The following is a 25,886-nucleotide window of genomic DNA, read 5'->3' as shown; positions in this document are numbered from 1 at the left end:
CTTGCGTTGATTAATATCTTATTCATCAAACAACCACCAGCTACCAACTGGGTTTCCAAGATAAAAATACTGTCATGTCACTTCTCTGCTCAAAACCCTCCTATCTTCTTGTCAAGTCTTATGATGACCCAGAAGGCCGCACGCGATCTGGTCCCTCTCCACCTCTCAGAATTCATCTCCTGACACTCTCTCCCTTGTTCACTCCACCACAGCCATACTGTCCCCTGGCTCTTTCTTACACATGCCAGGAATTGTCTTTCAGAGTTGTAGTTCTGTTCTGGCATATTCCAGTGGATTGTTCCTCCAGGTATTCCAGTGGACCGTTCCTCATTCCTTTGGGTCTCTGCTCAAACGTCACTTGTATCAGCAAAGCCTTACCGACCCTCCCAAATAAAATAACACCCTGCCCCCAGCCACGCTCTACATCCTTTGTGCCCTTTTTCTCTATAGCTTTCATTATACCTGATATGCTTACACTGACATGCTTATTCATTCTCTTATCCCACAAGAATGCAAACTTTACAATAGCAGGGATCATGAGCGCTTGACACATGATAGGTATTCAATAAATATCTACTGAATGAATGAATCAACAGTAGAACAAGACTAACATAAAATTTCTGATTTTATGCAGGTGAATACTCTAGTGTAAATCAATAAACTGTCTTTCTGGTTTACACATCGTATGTTAATTAGTACGTGTCAGTCCCAAAAATCTAATCAATACTACCTATACTAACAGAATTATGTTTCCGAACCTTCGAACATCTCTCCCTCTAACGAAAAAGTAACTCACCTGTGCAATAATGGAAAGAATGCCAAGGACTGCTATAAATGCTGCAACACTTTCTGGTGAAAATTTCATTATCTAGAAGGTTTCCAGAAAAAGTAACATTAATAAAATAAGCACAACAAATACCATACTAATGCAACTACTTGTATATTAACATTAAATCGGCCAGAAAAAGAAAATGCAATTCATTTATAACCAAAGAACTCCTCAGAGGAAGAATCTGGCTTTCACTGAGGACCAAAATTATAATAAGTGTTAGATACTGAAAATAATAGCTATGTAACTTAGATTAAGTAAATCTAAATCCCGTAATTTCAATTTCCTAAATAGGAGACCACTATCAAGCACTCAAAATCCATTTTACAAATAAATATTGCACCATTTTGTGCTTTTTACAAGTACTGATAAAGGCTTAATCTCTGCCTAGTAAGACTAGTGTCAAGGAGAAAAGAACTAATGCTCTTATTTTGGCTAGCTGCTTTACAAATATATGCTCTAAATCACAAAGAGACTGGAGCAGGTGAATGGATTAAAGCATCCCATCACCTGATAAGCAACACATAAACAAGCTCAAATGACACACTTTGACAGGAAAATTCTCTCTTTTTGCCTAAGCCACAAGTCTTCATAGAAACGCATAAGCAACATCAGCCACACTAAACAGGGGGTTAATTCTAGTGAGCCATTATTTTAAAAATGATAGTCATTTCTAAAAGGCTCTGCTCTTAAAGTTCTCTCAAGATTAAATATTTTGTATTAAGGCACTAAACAATGAAAGAAAAGTCCACCTTGGTAGAACAGAATTTTACCTGTCTGAGGTATAAAAAAAAGCTGGAATATTGGCCTGCCTCCGGCAAGTAGGAGAGAAACACCGTAATGCAGATCAGCAGCACTATGGAGTCTTGGCCCACTTTTTTTAAGGACTAGAACAAAAAACAGACCAATGCAAGGTTTTATATCAAAACACTGAACTATTCTTAAGAACATGCAGAGATATCTTCTGGCAGTGTACATACAGATACCTAGTTGTCTCTTTTTTCCCCCAGTTTATTCTCATCCTCCCCAAAAGTATTCTGAAAAGTATTTCAAAATATTTTAAAAAATCCATCACGATGTTTTCCCCAAAGAAACATCCACAACAAAACATTAATGCTGCGCTGAATCACACATTCATTTTTTTGCCAAAGTGAATGAAAAAGCATAAACTTACTGCAAAGGGGTCAGCCTGTTCCCAGGAAATGGGTGCTCCCCATGATGCCGGCCGCATCTTCTCAGGTAATGACTCCGGCACAGCAACAAGGATAAAACAAATATCTAGCAGAGCTATCGCTGTAGCCAGGACCACCACCAAGCTGTCCCCATACACTCGCCCAAGATAAGCGCCAATTGCAGGGCTGGTTACCAAACTTGCAGCAAATGTTGCCGAAACCTGCAACAAACCAAGATCAATAGAAAGAGATTAGGCAGGACATCTGGCTCCTTTACTTCCACACCAGAGACTCTGACTTATGTCAGTTCTCCTGCTGCAGTCTCCCTTTCCTCCTCCTACCTGTGCCAGTTTTCTTATACTTTCTTCTTTTGCAGGAAGAGAAAAGAATTAGATTCTTAACTAAAAAATATGTAATAACCTCTAAGATAGTGGCTTCAAACTTTCTTTTAAGCCTTGAAGCCCTCTGTTTAAATAAATCCTACTGACAAACTTGTAAGTAAAAACAGATTTAAAAATAAAAAACTGTTTTAGTTGAAGAAGGGTTGGGGGCCTGGATTACCATCCAAATACCATCCCCCACCCTGACTGCCAGGCATGCTGGCCCCTGGGGTGCCTCCATAATCCCACAGTGCTCTGTGAAAGGAGTCTAAAACAATACTCTAAGGAAATCCAATGCCACTGTGACTTTTCCCCCAATATTAAAGTTAAAACTAAATGAATGTTTACTTTGATACATATTTAAAGCTGGCTGAAATAAAGCTTAAAGACTTTAAAGTTTATCTTTTCAGCAGTAATAGTTTTAAGCCACAGCACAAATCTGAACTTGGTCATCATTAGGTGGCAGGGTTAGGAAGAACGAGATCATCGAGATCATCGATCCTTGGCATTGAGCCCATCTCTAACCATGTCTCTCTAACATCCTGAGGAAGCCCATACAAGTCTGGTGAAAATGCAGATTAAAGTAGAGAAAACAGGGGGAGAAAAACTGTTAATCCCAGAAATATCTGGCCTACTGGACAAAGTGGACTGCAAATCAACAGTAGGTGTGACAGCAGGTAACACCTGATAGAGACCACACTCTTCAGAGGATAATTAGAAATCAATGTTAGAGGTGCATGAGCTTCTGCTCCCTACTCTGTGCTTTATTCTGTTTGTATGCTCTTTCTGACTTTTGCATGGAGGATTTAAACTTCACAGGAGTGCTTATTTACACAAGCACTTATTTGACAAGTACATAAAATTCTAATAACTATAAACATCTAGCTATCAACCCAACTGTTCATCAACTAGTGAATGGATAAACAAAATGTGGTATATCCCATACAGCAGAATACTACGCAGCAATAAAAAAGGAACTGTTGATATATGTATCAGCATAGATAAACCTCCTAAGATTATGCTAAGTATAGACACAAAAGACTACATTTTGCATTATTTCATTTATATGAAATTTCTATTGAAAGCAAATCTACAGAGACAGAAGGTAGACTGGTGATTGCCTGGGGTCAGAGGTAAAGTGGAGACGGATGGCAGATGGGCCCAAGGGAACTTTTTGGGCTGATGGAAATGTTCTAAAACTGTATTGTGGTTGTATTTTGTTACAGTAGCTCTAGAAATTCATTACAGTGGGCTGTGGTCTCAGAGAGACCTGGGTTATGAGCAGAGCTCTGGCACTGGAGTCGGGAAAGGGGCAATGGTTCTCACTGTAAGCGTCAGTGAGGTATCTGGGAATAGGAGAGAGCAAAGGTCTAATCAGAGTGCAGGTATTTCATGTCATTTCCCTTCTCCTCAATTCTCCTCCCTGGTGGCTATTTTCTTCTGGCCAGACAGAAAGAGGACCACAAAGATCACTTTATTCCCTTTTATCTGCAGCCATATTATTTCTAGAAGATTGAAACTGTCATTTCCTAGATGTGCCTTCAATACATAAAGCTTCCAGGTTGAAACTATTAATTTCAAAGATTTGGCTATGACAAAATAAATTACCTCAGCAAAAACGGAAACAACCTGGACTGTGGGCATGTTGCAAAGCTGTATAAATTTACTAAAATTGATTTAACTATACACATAAAATGGACAAATTTTATGGTATGTAAATTATATCTCAATAAAGCTGTTTAAAAACATCCTGGCTATCATTAACTTCATATCATTTAATGTTCTTGAGTTTACAACTGATCGTTAGTTTTTTTGGTAAGTTTCTCACTATAGGTATTTCCCTCCAAATCCTCTTAATTCCATGATTCTTTGTTATATTTTTTGATCTTTGAATCAAAGACAACAGACTCTCATAAAAGTAAGATTCAACCTGACACAATATTCAGTCCTTATTTAACAAAAGATGCTTGCTCCCTGCTGAAGCTCATCACTGTCCTACTTCTGGCTAACAGTGATCTGTTAACTTATTTTATTTCTAGATTTGATAGACATTAAGTGTTCAGAGTTTGGCAAACTACTGCCTGTGGGCCGAATCTAGCTATAAATGTTTCTTCCATGTTAAAAGTGATATAAACACATGTCCACAAGCAAAAACAAAAGAATATGAGAGACAAACTTGCAAGGAGTAGTGAATAAGCCAAAGAGATCCAATGCAAAGTAAAATGAATATAGACAACAATATTGTACTATAATTATGTAATGTGATAAATATAGCTATAACAGCAATCATATTACAATATATAAATGGATCAAAGTAACACTTTGTGCACCTTAAAGTTAAATAATGTTATTATGTCAGACTTATTCAATAAAAATTAATTTTTAAAAAAGCTAAGTTAAAAAAAAAAAGAAAAGAAAAAAGAAAAAATATGAGAGAGACTCTGTGTGGCCCAGAAAGCCACCAAAAAGGTTTGGGATCCCTGAGATGGGTGTTAACCTATTATATTTTAGATTAGCCATTAAATAATAGTAATTTTAAAACTCATTACATATTAAATAGTTCTTTACTTTTAGTATTCTATTAAAAAGAACTTATATAAGGTAAAAATATTCCACTGTAATTTCAAATCTGGTATGTGTGACTAATACTGAATGAAAATATCAAAACTTACATGGTTTTGTACTGAAAAAATATTTAATGTAGTCTAATGGATGATTTTATTATAAAATGTATTTATGCAAAAATAAATCTTATAATGCAAAGGCTTGCACTGCTTGTAATAAAAGACAATAACAGGGTGTTTTTCAGCAGATACAAAGGTACAGATTAAAAATACATACCAATCCATAAGCCATACTTCTTTCATGTTCTTGGGTTATATCTGCTACATATGCAAATACCACAGAGAAAGTTACTGCAAAAACCCCAGAAACAGAGATAACAGCAAAGTACCACCTAGGATTGAAAGACAATTGACAAGAAATGGTTAGAAAACAATTACTATTACCTTAATCTTCCTTCATTTCTATAAGTGAACTGATGTACGTATAGCTAATTTCAGTCAACAGCTTACTAGGACAGTTCATAGATTAATTCTTCTATAAATCATAAGCCCCAGATATTATGTAAACAGGGCTAGATGTGGGCCTTCAATAGCAACTCAGCTACTATGCAGGAATACTTAAAATTAGAAAATTCAGGTCAATTTTTTACCCAATTGTTGAACTGTTAAGTGGCTTTGTTGTTGTTTCTACTAAAAATAGCAACAAACTAGAGTCTACTATAATTCATCTATTACAATTTCCCATCACAGTACTACACAAAAAAACCAAATCCAGTAAATAAAACTGAGGGACAAGTTAGTCTATATTTATCTTGAGTCTACATATAGAAACTAGATGTTTTTCCATAAGTTAACTTTAGTTCTTCAAATGTTGGCAAAACAACCTGTATGGCAGTGTCCAAAATAAAATGAACAAAAGCTATTTTAAAAAGCAAATTACATTTTGCTATACATGATTCAAAAATACCTGGCTGAGAATAAGAAGTCTCTATTGTAATGCTGATGTTTAGTTTTTAAAATCAAGTGAAATCATATTGCACTTTCAAAATATCATGCCACCGGGACTTTATTGCTTACCAAATTTTTTTCTAACATGCTGCTTTCCACAGCAAATAACTTGTTCATGCCCTAAATTTGTTTGGTAAGATTTCATTTAAATGATTAGCATTCATCAAGGGTTTGGCCTTCAGAGTTATATCTCACCTATGAGAGGAAGGAAGATCCTGCCTCATCAATAGCCCTGACCTTTCTAGATTCACCATGGAAATACAGCCGATCTATGATATAGAATTAACTAACATTAATATTCAAGTGGAGTAGAATATTAGTCAAAGAATTAAAAAATGTACAACTAAATTGGGCTCTATTATCTTGGGAAAATCATTCTCTTTGTGAGCTTTCCCTCCCTTCCTCCTCAGTGGAAGACTCTTGATTTTAATCAGAGTGGCCAAGAGCCCAGCCTCTTGTAACTAGGAGCAGCGTATGCCTGAAATCTGACCAAACAGACGCAAGCAGAGGTTGGGTGGGAATTCCATAGTTTCCCTAAAGGAAGGCAGTATGCTCTTTGTAGCCACTCCTTCCATCTTTTCTGCCTGAAGGTGCCACAAGCCGGAGCTCACTTAAGCAGCCATCCTGGACCGTGAGGTGAGAGTGGAGGATGGCAGAGCATGAAGATAGAAAAAGTCTGGTTCCCGGGAACTGCCCTACCAGCTCTGGACTACTCAACTCCAGACTTCTTTTATATGGAGAGAGAAATCAGCAATGAATTTCCTTGTTTTTAAGAAACTATTATTTGGGACTTTACTGATATATAACAAAATCTATTCCTAATTAATATAGATAATGATGATAAACCTTGTGTTTTTAACATCCTACTTAAGAAAATAAAAAGTTAGCAACCCTATCCAGTACCTAAAATATTATTTTGAAATTTGGGCTGTGAAATCCAAAAGTAGATTAGCTGGTAGTCTACATGCTTCCTATAGTGGCATCTAGTTCAAAGAACTTTATTACTTACTGTTATATTACTTAGCGACTATATTTTTAAAGGCCCTTTTATCTGTATCAAAGAATAAATGTATTAGAAAAATAAAAACCTACATAGATAGGATGGAAAAAAAGTGAAAGAAATAAGGGAATATTCAGAAAACAATTAATAGTTGATATTTAGTTGTTATAATGTGCACGTACCATGGGCTGATCTTCATTAAAGGAATTGGGGCACACGTGAAAAATACTGTTAGCAGCAAGAAGGATTTTCGGCCCCAAACATCAGAAAGAGCACCAATAAGTGGGGCACTGAGGAATGACAACAAACCCTAAAAAAAAGTTAAATGAAGAAAATACATATACCATGTATACTGATGAGCCAAAACCAAATCATTTTACTACCACAGAAGAATTTTAAACAAGTTTATTTCTAAAATAAGTATATCACAAAACTTTAGATAAACAACTTGTTTCTTGTCTGTATATAATTTTAAAATTTCTCAAGACCGTATAGAACCATCTGCGTGCGGGCTCTGGTAGCATATTAAACACAAAACGTTCTAATGAATTCTCAACCACAACTCTAGCAATTCTAGAAGGAATATCATATGCTAATTATCAGTTTATAAACTTGTTGATCAAACAGAATCAAGAGTAAAGAATATGTAGAATAATCAAAACTTTACCATATTGATATATTTTATACTCATGCATTTTTTAAATAGTTCTTTTCTCTTCAATCTATTTTCTTGTTGCTAGTTTACAAAAAGCACTCAGATCTCTGTAATGAAAGTGCCAACACATAAAACACAGGGGAAATTTGTTATGATGTGCTTTATCATTATTATACACAGTTGGCTATATGTGAGTCAAATCATATTTAAAACCCAGTTCATTTAAAAAATGCTAAGTAATCCCCCAAGATATACTCCAATTGTAAAAATTAACACTTAGGAGACTGATCAACTAACTTAATAAACTGGCAGAATTACATATATTTACATAAGTATATATGTGCATGTTTGTGTACATGCATATACATATGTATATATATATATGATTGATCCTACCTTTACTCCTTGAATTAGGCCATTCATCAGAAATGTATGTTTAGGGAAGGTTTCATGTAATACCTAAAGAATAAGAACAAAATAAAAAGCTCATGCTACATTTTAGTCCTAGTAAAACTTAAAACATCCCTTCATAACACAATCCAATTTTATTTCATATAAATTTTCAGGTTTGTATGACACTATGCATATGAGTAAAATACTAATAATACCAAACATTTATATGGCATTTACTATGTCCCAAGGCACTAAATTGGGCACTTTATCACATTATCTCCTTTCATTCTTCGTAATGGCCCTATTAGAAAACTGATACACAGACAGGTTAAATGTCTTATCTAAGGTCACATAGTAAGTGGCAAAACTGAAAGTGAACACAGGAAGTCAAGCTTGAAAGTCCATGCTTTTAATCACTATGCTATCCTGTTTCCAACGTATAACCGATTGACTTATAACTCCCTTTACAGACAGGTGTATTACCTAAGATAGGAGACTAGGAGAATAAGTAGGGAAATTTTAATTGCCAAAAAGTGGACCTAGAGATTCCATAAGGTAAGAAAGAAAAATAAAAAATCCCAACCCATGAAAATGTATAACAAGTTTCTTTATCCTTTCCAAGGCCTGGTTTCAAACCACATGGCATCAGTTTGTTCACTGGATAACAAGTGAACCATTGGGAACTCACTGGTTGAGAAAGTAACTGGGGGAAAGGTAACTAAAAAAATAAAAAGCAGCAACCACCATTTTCACAGCCTATGTATCAGAGGCTTTATATATACTTTTATTTAATCCTAACAATATTATGAATTAGATATTACCACTTTACAGATGTGGCAACTGAGTTCTTGCTTGACTTAAAGCCAATGCTTCTTCCATTATACCATACTGTCTCTCAATAAAAACAATAGACAATGGCAATGTGGGGAATGAGACAGGTCGGAAAATCTTCTCTTTAGGAAGAAAAACTAAGCTGGTTGTACTTTCTAACATCCTGCAAGTAAAACCTTTAGAAGGATTAGAAGGCTTGCTTTTCTTCAGTTACTCTTCTGCCAATAACTAGAAATTTAACAAAAATTGGCTTGTATGTAAAAATAAAATTAGAAATGTTTAGTATTCAAAGAAAATCACTAATATGGGAAAAATCACATATTTATGATATTCATATATTTTGCGATTCTCAACGGAGGGTGATTTTGACCCCCAGAGGACATCTGACAATGTCTGGAGACATTTTTATCACAACATGATGGATGGGGGAGGGCGGGGGTCGGGGGAAAGAAAAGACGTTACTGGCATCTATGAGGTAGAGGTCAGGGAGGCTGCTGAACATCCTATGATACACCCTGCCCTCCCCCCCAATAATCATCTGGTCCCAAATCTCAATAGTTGAGAAACCCTATTATTTATTATTTATAGTGAAGACCCACGGATCCAAAGAAGGTGGGTGCAAACTTTTTCTGTAAAGAACCAGACAGTAAATATTTTCAGTTTTTTCTACCTTTGCAGGCCAAACAGTCTCTGTCACAAGTGCTCAACTCAATAAAGGCAGCCATAGACTATATGTAAATGAATAGGTATGGTTGTGTTCCAATAAGACTTTATTTACAAAAAACAGGGTACTAGCAGTATTTGCTCTGGCCATAGTTTGCTAGTTCTTGTACTAGAGAAAAAGATTTAAACTCCTTAAACTGGTATCCCCAAACCTTTCATAACAACTCAAATCTGCTTTTGTTCCAGTTATTACTAAGGGCCAATTCTTTCTAGGGACAAAGAATGGATTTGGCGTTAAAAAGAAAGAAGGACATAACAAATGCTTGCAAGAAGTTTTGTAATACACTAAATCTTATTTCTAACAATTCACTTTGCCAAGCCATCTTCCATTCCAATCAATCCGGTCTTTTCACTATTTTAGAAATATTCCTATGCTTTCTAATATTCATACTTTTACACATGATATCCTATCTACCATAAATGTTTGTTCCCCTTATCTTCCCTATCTAGTCGACCCCAAAATCTTCCATATTGCTCCTTTGCTACCAAACTTTCCTGTCCAAAGCAATCAATTTCTCCTTTAGGACCATATAATAGGTGATTACAGCACTCCCTTGGTCATCACATACAGCTTTCTAATATTTTTTATATTACAGTACTCTGTTACTTAGGTCTTGTATTTCTCATCTTTTCAGGTATTTGATAAATATTTCTTTTCAATTATATTTCAAACTTCTTAAGGGCAGACAGGCACTATATCTACTACACTTTGCATTTAATATATTTTTATTTCTATTAGTCCCTCATCAATAGAGTGCCTTCATATATTAACTGTTCACTAAATGTTCATAATTAACAGATTATAAATTCTGCCTTCAAAATGACTTAATATAACATGACAATTATGCAAATTGATTTAACCAATGTTACAAAATAAAAACTTTTATAACCCCTCCAAAGGAGTATAGTTAAAGGTAACAAACCCTCACGTTTGTTTTTTTTTTTAACAAAAATTTTAACACAGAGACAAATATTAATATAAGAAGTAATAAAAATGTTGGTTGTAAAGATTTTTGATCCTGGGGGACCCTTAAACACTGGAGCTGAATAGGAAAAAAATGTATCATTTTTCAATAAATTTTATGCATCTTAAAATTTTTAAGAACTTAAAAAATTTTGAGAGTAAATAGTCCTTAAAATATTAAATGCTTCAGGACTATCTCTGAGCAAAGAATGCTAAGCCACTGATATAGAAGAGATGCTGGAGGACTGGAGCGCAGGGTCTTGCTCTGTAACATGGATTGTGCATCTAGCAACTTGAACCATCAAATATTGGCCTAGTATTTCTAGAACCATAGGTCTGTCAAAAAAGTGAAGCCACTTCTTAGCATTATAGATCCTTAGACCTACTGTCATTAATTCTCTTTATGTAAATGTATATTATTTAGTCAATCAATAATCACTGACTGAACACCCACTATGAACCAACCATATAGTCATAACCTCTCAAAGTGTTAGATTACTGTCCTTAAAAATGTCAGTATAAAATTCTTCTGTGTAATTAACGTAAATCCCCTTGTTGGTGGAGATTTCACCATCCTCCCCTGGGCAGGTCCTCCACATAGAACGCAGCCTTTGTTCTTTGACTGTATTCTAGAACAGTGTTCTGGAAGCTGTATGGGCTTAAAACTCAAAGATAATTGCAACCACATGAAATTTTTTAAAAATTTCTTTTAACTTCACATTACTTTTTAAAATGAAGGCTATAATAAATCCAAAACCAAACATTTATTATAATTAATATGTTTTAAATTTGGTTATCTGTTAAATGAATTAACTCAAAGAGTATCTTTGAAAATTGAAATGCTTAAACTTTATAATTTTTGAGAGCTATGTATGGGAAGAGAGAGATACATAAAATGCAAATAAACTCAATTATATCTACATCCTCACTTTCCCTTTTTAAATGAATGTTAAGAGCTGTGACTCTCTAGCAGGCACCATTTATAATCAGTTTCAAAACACCTAAGACAGAAATAAAATGTTTAAAGGTTAACAGACTTTTGGAAAAGAGAGCAAAGTGCTACAACTTGGTGTCTTCTACCCCGAAACTCACTTTTCCCCACACCCCAACACCGGGGAGTATAGGAGTCCAAAACAAAGAGAAAAAGGCTGCTAATAAAATCAACAACAATAAAAAATTGCAAGCAGAAAGTCTCAAAATGAGCAAAACCTTTTTTAAAAGCCCACACTGAATTAGTATATTGGTTCTTAATTAGTGATATATACTAGATATATGAGAATCACTTCTAAAAAATACACATGCCTGAGCCTCCCCCCTTGAAAACTCTGATTTCAGCCAGACAGGTCGTAAGGCCTAGGTATTTGGGGGAAAAAACAAAAACAAAAACAGGTATCACTAATATTCACCTCTGGTTTAAAAAAATCACTGAATTAATAGATACCACATTCTAACAGCTGAAACCTTCATCTCCAGTTGGCCAATCTGTCCTAATGGGGCTGGTAAAGCCTACCCTGAAGCCAAAATCTCCTAAACTGATGGTTGCCTGGAGGGATGAGTAGGACTGCAGGAGAACTTTCCTGTTCTTACACATTTCACATTGCTTAATGGTCTACAACAGGCACACACTGTGCTTCTAATTACTAAAAAGTAACATATATAACATGGAGAGAGAGGACTGTATATACATAGATTTCCCATGCACAATTCTTTTTCAGTGACGTTTCAAAGATTCTTGCTGTTCCAATGCCCAAAGGCCAAAACACCAGGAAGTACCTAGAGTATAACAAATCTCAACACTTAGGTACATCTAATCTCTACAATTCAATCCTTGTTTTGCCTAAAACTCGCCACCCAAGGTTTTCCCCATCAAGCAAAAAAATGTAGAGCACAAACACTGCAATTATTTTTAAAAATGTATATACATTAAAGATGAGAAAAGAATCAGAAAAATAAAACTCTGAGCTTAACATTCATTAATATTTGAACTTATTTTTCGTGAGAGAAAGCTTGATTTAAAAAAATATAATGAAGTGAAAAATTGAAAAAGGTAAAGAATTATGACGATAATATTATGGACAACTGCCCCAGGTAACACCTCATCATTTCACCATTTAAAAAAATTCAAGTATTAAAAACAAACATGGGAATTAAGAGTAACTGTTACAACAACAATGGGGCAAAAAAAGTCCTTCCATAAATAAAATAATTGGCAACAATGTTATAGCAATTATTCTAAGAAATGTATTTATGCTGGCAAAAGAAAAATAATTCATTAAGTCCCAAATTAGCACTTTTCATTTTCCTGACCATAATTCAATTCAGTGTTTTAAAAAGTAAAAGAAAAGAGAAAAAGAAAAAGAAAAATCAAAGGTACTATCCATTTTTTAATTAACAAAAAATAGTCAAGAACGTACTAAGCACACAGTTTTCCCATAGCTATGAAAAATGAACTAACAAGCAAGCAGTTATATCTAAATAACTGGATTTCTTCCTTGTTCTTAAAGAAGACACTCTTTTTGTCCGATTAGAAAAAATGATACCAAAGTTAGACAAAAAGTTGAGAGATCTAAAAAATATAAATGAGATACGAATTTAAAAAACAGCTACACACACTTCAAATTATGGAATCATCACAAAAAGCTTTTTTTGATGGCTTGCTCACAGTTTACCCAATATTTTAATCTCTCTACTCAGCTAGTAGTTGGGCTGCAGATAACCTCAACTACCTAAAACATGGGTATGAACCACTTGCTACCAGTATTCTCCAAGACTGAGCACTGGGAACAAAACAAGCCTAGGTTTAAAACCAAAGCTGCAGTTTACTATCAGAGTAACAAGTTGCTTAACTCTTCTAAACCTTAATTTCCTCATCTGTATTACCGAAACTGAGGAGGACCCTGTAGGGGCTCCTGGGCACAGGGAGCCTTTCGGTTCAGCCTCCATGACCTTCCCTGAGTTCCAAAGGGCAGATTTGAACAGTTGCTAATCCAGGAAGGGAAGGGATGCAGAGCCAAGGGAGGAACAGTCAAGAAACAATAGTGCAGCCTTGGGGCAGCGTCCTGGTTCCACCTCAAGGGACACACATAACAATATCTTTAAGCCCTTTTATAGAATTAAAACCAACAAATGGAAGATGTCAGCATTCTCCATACCAGAGAAGACCAACTGAGGCCAGACTAAAGGAACCAGAGAAGCTCATCAAGATTACCTGAGATGAGATTAAAGGAGTGCAGGCCCTACACATACCCTCCCTAATCTTATCAGCAACTCCAGCCTTGAACTATTGCTATAAAACTCTTCATCAAATCCTCCCAGGTTGGGACACATATTCATAGTTTCACAGAGGGCAGGAGCCAGCTGTGTTCCTCTTTGCCTGGCAAAGCCATAAAGCTATTCTCTTCTACTTCACCCAAAACTCTGTCTCCAAGATTTGATTTGGCACCAGTATACAGAGAGGCTGAGCTTTCGGCATCATTACGAGGCTAATTCCTCACTGATAAAGTGGTTTTGAGGATTTAAAGTAACATATTTACAGTGCTTAGTACCATGCCTGGACTCATCATTATATAAATATATACAAACTGCTATTACAAAGCTCAAGTACTTTAAACCACAGGACTAATGATCCACCAGACAGATTTATATGTTAAATTGGTAGATTATAAATAAGCACACTCTAATATTAGAAAGCTAATACAAAGGTGTGAGAACACATAGTTATTACAGCACCACAGTAGCCCTTGACATCAGGTTATTACAGTATAATGCGGTTACAAATGTCATAATCATAATGATTATTAGACTAGTTCAATCTATCTATATATGATCATTCAATTTATTTATGAACAAACTTTTTATAAAAGTCTTTTTTGTGTATCAACAAACAAGCTCATGAAAATACAAGGAAGTATATCTCTTTAAAAATCTGTTCTTCTGGGATTTAGAAAGCTGTACATTTATCCTGATTACACCTTTCAAGATATCATAGAGGTCTACCTTTACTCCTTCCTTCATTCCATTCCCCTCATCTAAACCGACAGGCAAAAACTAGCTATCACCTAAGATGTCTGGTCTGGCAGGGAGGTCTTTTTGTCAGGTTCTAAACCTGGGAACATTTGAGTAAAATCAGCTTAGAGCTATGAAAAGAATGACCTCTCAAGATGGCTACCTCTAGATCCTCTGCCTAAACTAAAGGAAACTTGTATTTGGAAAATGCAACTGCAAGAAAGAATCTCAAAATAATAATGTTGAGTGATTCAGGGCACAGACACCATTCTTCCTAAGCTTGTCAGTATAAGAATCCTTTCCACCTTACCCAGAGGGGAGACTGAGCCCTGCTTAAACTTGTCCAGTGTTCACCAGAGAATCACACCCGCCCAAGCCCTGCTAAAAAGTAAGGGAGAAGTAAAGGTTGGAAAAGACAACTAAACCAGTAAAATACAGTACTAAAGGGCTGACGATATTGGTGGGAGAATTAACCTTGGAAAGGAAAAAGGGCCTTTTTTCCCTCCCAAAACTGATTTCCCTCCTGAAACCGAAGAAAAAGAAATTTTAAAGTCAGTGATAAATAAGTTAAAAGATTACTTACCACCAAGGTGGGTGCTGTCAATAATCCCCAAGCAAAAAACTCCAAAAAGATGACGATAACCGCATGATAAACACTAGGAGAACCTATTCCTTGAGGCTACAAAAACAGAGTTTTAAAACATTAACGGTGCATTCCAGAATTACTAACAATGACAACAGTCGATAAACATTTATGGAGAACATGCATGTACTGGGCACTATGCCACATATCTGGGCACTCACTGTCCCTGTCCTCAAGGTGATGGGGGCAGACAAGGAAACAAATACATACATTATATAAGCACAGTGTGCAATGGGAACACAGAATCCAGAGTGGGGAGGGGAGTATCAGAATTCCAGGAGGAAGGCTGAAAGGATGTAAAGGAAGTAGGCCAGGAGCAGGAGTGGGAAGGAGGACAGCAGATGTCAAGGAAGCAGCCTGCACAAAGGTGGTAAGGCTTGAGAGCAGGAGGTATTACAGGACTCATACAGTTCAGTACAACTAGAGCACGGGCTGCACGCTGAGAGTATTGAGAGATGAGCTTAGAGGCACACAGGGCTAACTTCCATGCTAAGGAGTCTATGTTCAATTCTGAAGGCAATGGGGAGCCACTAAAGGATGTTAAGTAAAACAGATGAAAGTTTTAAGAAAGATCATTCTGGCAAAGGTGTAACAGATAGATTAAAAGGGGGCAAAACTAAGGAAAGTTAAGAGGCTACTGCACTGATCCCAAAACATAAATGAATCATGTGGCAAGAATGGTAACAGACACCAACATGGTTCAAAAGCAGAAAAGTCCCGAGTAGTATATGAGAGATCTGGGACTTGATATACACAAGAAAGACATTACAAAATTAACTTTATACTGCTGCTAGAGATATCTTAAGAATTACTTCAGTTGCTGGAGTTTATATTTCTAAGGGCAATATTAAATTGATAGAAAAGCAAATGACCTATAACATTAACTCAGTCACCATTAACAAGTTTATATAACAGAAAGACAAGTTTAATGAATACATATAACAATGTCATACTTAAGTTTTAAAAATATATTCAGTAGTCTTATATGCAAAATATTAATAGTATTTGGATTTCTCTATACACTAAAAATGATGCTACATCATTTTATAAAAATAGATGTCTCTCCCAACCTGCAGAATACAGGTACCTGAAAACCCCCTTTGTAGGAGAACTTGCAGTTGAGGAATCAGACAACAGAGGTGGGGTAGGGGTTGGGAGACATAAGAGCTGAAGGACCATGGCTGGGAATGAGTTTGTACAAGACCTCATTCATTCAACAAACATTCAGAGTACCAGAGGTGCTGGGATTACAAAAAACCAGTAAGACACACTCCCTGATCTCAAGGAGCTCACAGTGTAGAGAGGAAGAGGCCTCACTATAATCATCTGCTTATATGTAAATGCAGTAAAAGAGACATACACAAGTTAGGAAGCAAGGAAAGGTTACTGCAAGAAAATGAAGTAATGTGGACAATCACATCAGAGAAAAAAAACAGACGAAGTAGACAATGGCCATGACAGTTTAAGGCTGAAAGGAAGGCAGGAGAAGTAGCCTCTAAGCTTTGGTAAGGAGTTTTTCATCTTCACTCTAGAGATATAGGAAACCACTGAAGAGTTTTAAGCAAGAGAATGGTGTGATGAGACCTGCATTTTTCAATACATCATGGTGATTTCCTAAAGGATGTAATAGGAGCAAACTGCATGCAGAAGCGGGCTATTAGAATCAGTTCAAACAAGAGGTGATGAGGGCATGACATAGGGGAATGACATGGACGCTGTAAGGGAGGGAACGGAAATAAGAATTTAGGATTTGAAACTGAAAGAATTTGATAAATGTGGAAGGAAGAGTCAAGAAGACTTCCAAGTTTTTAGCTTGGTTGTCTACTAGTGGAAGCTGGTAGCTTCCTAGCTCTTTTTCCCCCATGAGGCTCAGATTTACTTCAGATTCTATCTATAAGATAGCCCTTGTACTTAAAACATTTCTATTGTCCTCTGAGGGCTGATTAAAACAATTAGTCAGCAGCAAATGTGATATCTGAAACCACCAGAGTAGGTGAGATGAAGTGTGAAAAGAGCGGTGGGCTAAGACAGAGCCCCAAGAAACACCAAAATTTAAGTACAGTTGACCCTTGAAAAATGCAGGGGTTAAGGGGCACCGAGCCCCACACAGTCAAAAATCCATGTATAACTTTACAGTCAGCCCTCCATATCCAGGTTCTGCACCTGTGGATTCAACCAACTGCAGATCATGTAGTACTGTAGTATGTATTTATTGAAAAAATCCATGTATAAGTGGACCCGGGCAGTTCAAACCCATGTTGTTCATGGGTCGACTGCAGTGGGCAGAAGAAAAGGAACCCATGAAGATAAAGAAGGAACAATCAGAGAAACATCAGGAGAATCAAGAGAATACAGTGTCACAGATGACAAAGGAGCAGTTTTAGGAAGGAAGGGGTAATGCCCAGTACCAAATAGATAAGGTAAAAACAAATGTCCACAGGATTTCGTTAAGCTCCAAACTAGTTTTGTTCACCATCACATATACTCAGCACCTATTAAAATGCCAAGTAGAACTTCTCAGGGCCTTTAACATGCTAATTTATATTATATTGTTTGTATTATGAATCTCCAAGAAGATATTATTTTCCAAACTTGACCATGAAATCCTCTGTCATATAAGAGACAGTATCTCACCAACACTTGAGTTCCTTGGAAAACTGTCTGAGAAATACTGATAAAAAGTAAGATGATAATTACATAACAATGTGTATAAATATACACATAGGCCAAAAGCCTGGAAGTGGCTGCTTAAGTGAAGAACACTTAATCATTCAAGGACAGTGTTGGGAAAGCTTCGCAAAGGTATTAATAACATAGAGGGAATAGGGATGGAGCAAAGTGAATGGATACAAAAAATACTTAAGAGGTAGAATAAGGACTCAGTCAGTGGATGACTAGATGTAGCAGAGGAGGGTAGAGAAGATCAAAGATGAAAAGATTTCAGTTTCTGCCTTGGTCAGCTGGACAGTGAAGAAAAGGGAAAGAATAAAAGATTAGTTTTAGGCATACTGGTTTGAGAAAAACACGTACAGCATTAGCTGAATTTAAAGAAAACAAAGTGAGTAAACTATGCAAGAAAGAGCAAAAGATTAATATCTTAACTAGGTAAAGCATTCATGAAAACCAATACAAAAGCACTAAGACGCTATAAAAATATAAAGAATATAAACAAATAATTTAAAAAATAGCTCATAACATCCTATCATGGAAATAACCAAACATTCAGTAAAAGCTCCACCACAAAGATGTTCACAGCAGCATCATTTATAGTAGTAAATATGGAAATCTAAATGTTCAACCTTTAGTTACATATCCTATAATCAAATCATGGTGTATAAATTAGACAGAATAATATGCAGCCAAAAACTGTTTATTGATAATCTTTAATGACAAGTAAAAATGTTTATGGCAATGTTAAATTTAAAAAAATCAAAGGAGGATATAAAATTGTATGTGTAATTTCAACTATGAAGAACAAAATAAAAACTCACTTCAATGTTAACAATGGTTATATTAGATAGTGATTTTAAGTGACATAAAATTGTTTATTACGTTGTTCTGAATTTTCTGAATCTTTTCTAATAGTCATGACTGTACTTTAAATAAGAGGAGGGGCTTCCCTGGTGGCGCAGTGGTTGTGAATCCGCCTGCCAATGCAGGGGACACGGGTTCGAGCCCTGGGCCAGGAAGATCCCACATGCCGCGGAGCAACTAAGCCCGTGCGCCACGGCTGCTGAGCCTGCGCTCTAGAGCCCGCGAGCCACAACTGTGGAAGCCGCGCTCCTGGCGCCCGTGCTCCATAACAGGAGAGGCCACCGCAATGAGGAGCCCGCGCACCGCAATGAAGAGTAGCCCCCGCTCACTGCAACTAGAGGAAGCCCGCGCACAGCAGCAGAGACCCAACACAACGAAAAATAATAAAATAAATTAAAATAAAATAAAATAATCACCTTACGTCGGTCAGAATGGTCATTATCAAAAAAATCTAGAAACAATAAATGCTGGAAAGGGTGTGGTGAAAAGGGAACCTTCCTGCACTGTTGGCGGGAATGTAAATTGATACAACCACTATGGAAAATAGTATGGAGGTTCCTTAAAAAGCTAAAAACAGAACTACCATATGACCCAGCAGTCCCACTACTGAGCATGTACCCTGAGAAAACCATAATTCAAAAAGAGACATGTACCATAATGTTCATTGCAGCTCTATTTACAATAGCCAGGACATGGAATCAACCTACATGTCCACTGATAGATGAATGGATAAAGAAGGTGTGGCACATATATACAATGGAATATTACTCAGCCATAAAAAGAAACGAAATTAAGTTATTTGTAGTGAGGTGGATGGACCTAGAGTCTGTCATACAGAATGAAATAAGTCAGAAACAGAAAAACAAATACCGTATGCTAACGCATATATATGGAATCTAAAAAAAAAAAAAGATACTGATGAACCTAGTTGCAGGGCAGTAATAAAGAGGTAGACACAGAAAATGGACTTGAGGAAATGGGGTGGGAGGGCAAAGCTGGGGCGAAGTGAGAGTAGCATCAACATATATACACTACTGAATGTAAAATAGTTGGCTGGTGGGAAGCAGCAGCATAGCACAGGGAGATCGGCTCGGTGCTTTGCGATGACCTACGGGGTGGGATAGGGAGGATGGGAGGAAGGGGATATGGGGACATGTGTATGCATATGGCTGAGTCGCTTTGTTGTGCAACAGAAACTAACACAGTATTGTGAAGCAATTATACTCCAATAAAGATCTATTAAAAAAATAAAAATAAAAAATAAAAATAAAATAAAATAAATTTTAAAAAATAAATAAATAAGAGGAAAATGTTTTACTTATCTAAGAGAAAAACTATGTAAAAGATAGGTAGTTGCATATGCTTGTCCCTCTTAAGCCATTCCCTCATATTTCCCAGAGTTGGGGGAAAAAAGTGTGTGTGTGTGTGTGTGTGTGTGTGTGTGTGTGTGTGTGTGTGTGTGTGTTAAGGCAGGGCAGGGGGAGAGATGGTTGCTTGCCCTAAGGTACTGGTAATTTTGAGAGTTGTATTATATCCATAGTCATCTATCCTGTTTTAAATGAATTCAAAAGTAATACAAGATCTTAATAAAACTGACAAATTTTTAAAATATTTTACTAATCTGGAATTACAGAAACTTCTAGGCAGGACTTTTGATGTAAGTTTTAACGGAATACCGATCCATAATCAAAATTCCAGGACAAATTGGGAAGAATACAAGGGTCATGGCCTCAGCAGAAAGACTAAGGGAAGAGGGTTAACAGACAGGTAGGGGGCAAATATTTGACCAGTGCGTGGTTTACAACATCAACAGTAGAAAGTTCAGCATAATGAGATCATATCAACATATGACATTTGAAGATTCTCAAAAGAATTAAGAGGTACAAAGTGAAAAATTCTGAAGGAGACAAATTTGAACATAAACTAACACGTACCCAACCCTAAATGCCAAGATATTCCGCCTAAAAGCGTAATAATTACTATACCAAAAGTCCATTCAGCTGAAAATTTCCCTCTTATGGAGGCATGAGAGATGATTCCATGGCAGTCACCTCTAATTTCAACCTCAGAAGTCGGGGACAATCTCCTTTAACCCCACCTCCACCCTCCAATCTAATTCCATTTCCCAAAGCATACTTTCCATTGGTAACATATTTGGTTTCATCATCTAGGCTTTTGGCTAAGCCTTTTAAAAATCTACTTATTTATTCTTCTATTCTATAACACTAGATAACTTTTACAAAGTTATATTTTGTTTTGTAAAGTACCTATTTCATTTTATTTAACTTAAACTTACCTTTTTCATGCTCACGCTCTCTGAGGCAGGCCCTATGCTTTATTCTTCTACAATCTGGAGCATGTGGTACATGCATAGCACAAAAGTGTTTGCAGAACTGAAATGAATTACTCTGTAAGTCTCCTCTACCTATCACTTTAGGCATTCAGTATATGGTTACTGTATTTAAATATTGTTAAAAGGGCAATATATTCATTAACTAAATTTGCAACTTCCCCTATTAACTCCCTCCTCTATACTCTTACTGTCTGCTACTGTACCATCTATCATATGGGTTTACTGTACACATACATGAGATTAAAATAATAAAAAAATCACTAAAGACTTAGAATAATTTACATTCATAATCTTATTTACCCCTTCTAACCTTTCAAGTTAGATACTATTATCTCCATTTTACAGTCCAATACAGCACACAAGAGATGGATCAGTCAATCCAGGCAACTGCAAAGCCCACCCAAGTCTGCAGCTACACTGGTTGCAGTGGTTACACTGCACATATTACCACAGACTGTTACTTAAGAGTAGGGATCCAATCTTAACCATCTTAGTATCTCAATGCATAGCTCAATGCCTAGTATAGAAAGGGTATTTCATGCTCATGGAGTGACTGATAACCCTTATCATGAGAGTCAGTAGCTGTTAAATGACTTAAGTCACTTTACCTCTCTTAGCAGTTAGGGGTAAACTATTAATTTCTTAACTAAATCCTCATCTAACTCTCAAATTCCACATCTATGATTGTCCAATCAATATGAGTTTATGAATTCAGCAGTTATTGTGGGGAAAATGGACTTTAATAACATGTTATATTCCTATCAATGAATCAGGGACTTATATGGGTTGTTGGCCAGGAGAAAGAAGTAATTCCACCAGTAACTGGGCATTATAATGCCATTATAATCCTATTTATTAAATAGAATGTTATCATGTGAGGAAACCATGAGAATAAGCCAAACTGAGGATCATTCTTCAAAACAAAGGCTTAGACTATTAAAAATGTCAATATTATCAAAAATAAACAAAAAGCTATTCTAGACAGAAGAGACATGGCAACTAAATGTAATAATTAAATTCTGCATCTAAAAAAAGACTATAAAGGACGTTATTGGGAAAACTGGGGAAATGTGACTGGCCTATACATTACACAATATTATTGTATCAGTGTTAAATTTTCTGAATATAGTGATTATATTGTGGTTATGTGGGAGAATATCCTTATTCTTAGGTGATGCATCCTGAATGTTTTAGGGATAAAGTGTCATGATGTCTACTACTAACTCAAATGGTTCAGAAAAAATTGAAAAATATATATAGAGAAAGGAAAAACAAATGTGGCAAAATGTTAACAATTGGTGAATCACAAATCTATGGGATGGGCAAACAGATATTCATTATGCTATTCTTGCAACTTCTCTGTAGTTCTGAAAATTCTCAAAATAAAAGTTGGGGAAATAAAAAACACAACAAAAAAAAAAATAAGGTATGAAGGAGAATAATTTTGAACTTAGAATTTAATACTGACAAGTTATCAATCGAGAATGAGGATAAAATAAATCTTCAGAAAGAAACACTGAATTTTCTCTGAACAATATATAACTAAGTTTACTAAAATAATTTAATGTAAAAGTCTTACACAAAAAAAGACAAAGATTCTTAATTATAGACATCTAAGACCTGGAGCTTTTCATGGAAGAACACTAAAACAAAAATTTCTACAGAGAATACCATAACTACAGAGCTGCTTTCCTGGGATCCTGACACATTACGGAATAACTGGAGGAAATAAGACTTTACTGCTAGTATTTGGTATCATGTTTCCTCTCTCACAAAGTCAGCTGGTGTTTTCTTATTTCCTATGACTTTAATCAGGCAAGGCAAGGTTTACTACATTTGTGAACAAAAAGAAAACTGATCCTTTATATCCTGAAAGTATGAATCACCATAAACATGTAGAGACACCATTATACTAATTAAGTCACTTTGGCTTAATTTGCAGCGAGACTTCAGAATTATTTTATGGATACATTATGGATCAATTTAAAAGAGATATTCAATATCTGTATATCACAGAAGTGAAGAGGTATTGGTTAGATTGCCCCTAAACAGAATGAAATACATTTCCTATAAATATTCAACAAGAGTATAGTGAGATCAAGTTTTACTCTTAAAAAAATAAAAAAGGTTTACAGCTTGAGATTGTACTGCTTTGAGGTAAATTTTGAAAAGATAAGTAACATGACAATCTATTGCATCCCTCTCCATTCTTGAGGGGAAAATATGTGGCTGGCTGTTAAATCAAGTCATCATTACATTAAGTGCTTATCCCCATGAACACCGAATGGGTTACACAGTTCAAATGACTACAAACTAAACTCACTAAAAAGGTAGAATAAAATTAAAAATTAAAAAACCCCCATCAACACAAAAATCAAACTGTCACCAATGTCTAAGATGGAGCCTAAGCTCAAGACCGGTCTTAGGGTAATCTCTAATTACTCAATTTATAGAGCTAAATGATAAAATATAGACCACCTCTTGTTTTAAAAAGACTCCCTAAGAAGTATTTCCTGTGGTAGAATTCATAACTGTATTTATACACTATTGAGAAAGTAGACCTATTATTAAGAATAAGCTACTATATCTGGCTCTGAAAGAAACAAACCCATTTCAGGGATCTTGATGCACCCTGGCTGAAATGGTCAACTGTTACTTTAACTGACACTTCTAATTCAAAATAATGCCAAAAGACAACTCAAGCTTTTAAATAACTGAAAAATTTAAATCATATATACCTGTCAGAATGATACTTGAGAAAAGCTATTCTTTTTACTTAACTTCAACACTTCAACTATAAGTGAATTTCCACAGATGATATTGGAAAGCAGGTCTTCAAACTATAGTAAGACAAACTGGAAATATAATCTGAGAAAACTGTTTACTAATTTACCCTCAAACACACTAACCTAAAGCAAATGTTGACTCAAGGAGGTAAGGAGGTAAGTCATTCATGGTTCTGCCTGCCACAAGCTTGCCAAGGACATATATACATCCTGATGTTTCTAGGCATGCACTACTGATTTCAAAGAACGGCTGCTTTTTGAAAGGCACCGTGGCCCTCTTCATGGCTTGCACTCTAGGAACCAGAGGTTGCTCTCTGGGGGCTACAAAGAGCTATTCTGCAACTCCTTCAGCCATCCTAGCAGGTGAAGAGTGCAAATGATCAGAGCTTAGGTCCAGGCTTTTGAAATGATTTTTGACTCCTATTTATTGTGATTAAAATCAGAGATATCAGGAATAAATATCTGGTGCTCTGCATCTCTGGGTATATCTGAAATGTCAATTTTACTTTTTTCAGGTACTTCCAATAAAGCAATACACATATGCCTTGCTTTCTATCTAATTTTTAAAGTCATTTTACCAATTCACTTGTGAAAAAAATGGACATTTTTCACTTTGTCAGAGATGCAGACCCACAACTGTATTCACAAAACAATAAAGATCACAATACAAAACAAAGAAAACTTTAAAAAATCATAAGGAAAATTCTATCTTTGATAATACAAATAACTCACGTAAATAATTCTTTGGCTCTTAGCCTCTACCAAGAATACTTATAAACTATCTGCTAATACATGGTAATGATTTAACAACAAAACCCGAAGTATTCTAAAACGTCAGAATGCACTTTCAATTCAACTGTCCTAAATGGTCTGCAATGCATAAGAGATGCAGCAAAATGTTACATACATTAAAACATAATTAAACACTGTAATCCTATGTGCAGATGCTTCAAAAAGCAAAATCACCAATGTCACAGTCACTTTCATCAGTAAAATGGTATAAGTAGATGATTAAGTAAATATTTATTGAATTTAACCTGTGAAACTATTCTTTAGTTACTTATGTTGTTTTCATATAGAACAACTGTTCTTAAACTTTCAGGAAGTATGGATCCTTTTGTGGAATCTCCCTAGAAAAATGTGTAGTCAAAGAAAATTTTGCAAACAACTTCAGGGTGAACAGACCCAAGTTAAGAACTGCTGATACAGAATCACACACCTTCATGTAATTTATCTTAATTGTGTACTACTCAAATGAACAACATAATAGTCAGCCTTACCCTGGCTTCAGCGCCAACTGAAATACAATTTCAAGAAAAAAACATTTAGTTACTTATGATTAACCTGGTTTGCTTAGAAGGGTTCACTTCTTCAAAACTGTTAAAAACTACAATAAGTATGTGCTAAGTTTTTGACAAATTAACAGCTCATTACTAATTTTGTTTATGAATATTACAACTGGCTGATCAAGTTTACAAAGATGCCATTAGCAGAAGGACAAAGCAAAATAATCTTAACATTGTTGAACACTAGGAAGAAAATGGAAGGGGATCAGGTCAGTACCATTGGCCAGGGATGTGAAATACTGTTCAGAGCTTGTCATGTGTGACCATATAGCCTCAGACACCTGGATGTTCATAACAGTAGTCCGACAAATTTTAAGTAGAGAGGCAGAAAAGTAAATGTCATTTTAAAACTATTTTTATGACTATAATAATTCCACATATTTTCACTTACAGCTAGAGTAGATTAAAATACAAATACTGCAAAAAATTACCTTGGCACTTCTAGAAATATAAATATCTCCTGATTATATATAGGAATAAATAAAATTACACTAAAAAATCATCTTAAGAATGTGCTACTAGACACATTTTAAAAAATCACTTTAAATGTGTTTTTATCACTTTAAATTCACATAGTAGGCCCTGTAGGATTAAAAGATGCATAAACAAAGTCCCTATTCTAAAGAGGTGTCCAGTGTTCTTAGAATGGAAAGTTCAGCATAAGTGTACAAAGATGATAAATGATAATACCCCCATGCCC

General features: G+C 35.7%; 1 protein-coding gene across 3 annotated transcripts in view; it reads right to left on the bottom strand.

Annotated features, from left to right (window-relative positions):
• MFSD14A (major facilitator superfamily domain containing 14A) overlaps positions 1-25,886 on the bottom strand; it is a 37,637-nt gene that overhangs the window by 9,312 nt on the left and 2,439 nt on the right. Inside the window, exons 2-8 of one of the 3 annotated variants that reach the window (XM_036851408.1) lie at positions 15,108-15,203; positions 8,005-8,067; positions 7,136-7,263; positions 5,223-5,337; positions 2,004-2,222; positions 1,603-1,716; positions 797-868 (exon numbers count right to left, since the gene is read on the bottom strand). In XM_036851408.1, coding sequence (XP_036707303.1) covers positions 797-868; positions 1,603-1,716; positions 2,004-2,222; positions 5,223-5,337; positions 7,136-7,263; positions 8,005-8,067; positions 15,108-15,203 — 807 coding nt within the window. The remainder of the gene's footprint in view (positions 1-796; positions 869-1,602; positions 1,717-2,003; positions 2,223-5,222; positions 5,338-7,135; positions 7,264-8,004; positions 8,068-15,107; positions 15,204-25,886) is intronic. The other 2 variants (XM_036851429.1, XM_036851418.1) reach the window with 2 other exon arrangements.

This window comes from Balaenoptera musculus, chromosome 1 (assembly GCF_009873245.2).
Source record: "Balaenoptera musculus isolate JJ_BM4_2016_0621 chromosome 1, mBalMus1.pri.v3, whole genome shotgun sequence".
Classification (NCBI taxonomy): domain Eukaryota; kingdom Metazoa; phylum Chordata; class Mammalia; order Artiodactyla; family Balaenopteridae; genus Balaenoptera; species Balaenoptera musculus.
The sequence above is the reverse complement of the archived record's forward strand: the minus strand, read 5'-3'. Positions and strand labels throughout refer to the sequence as shown.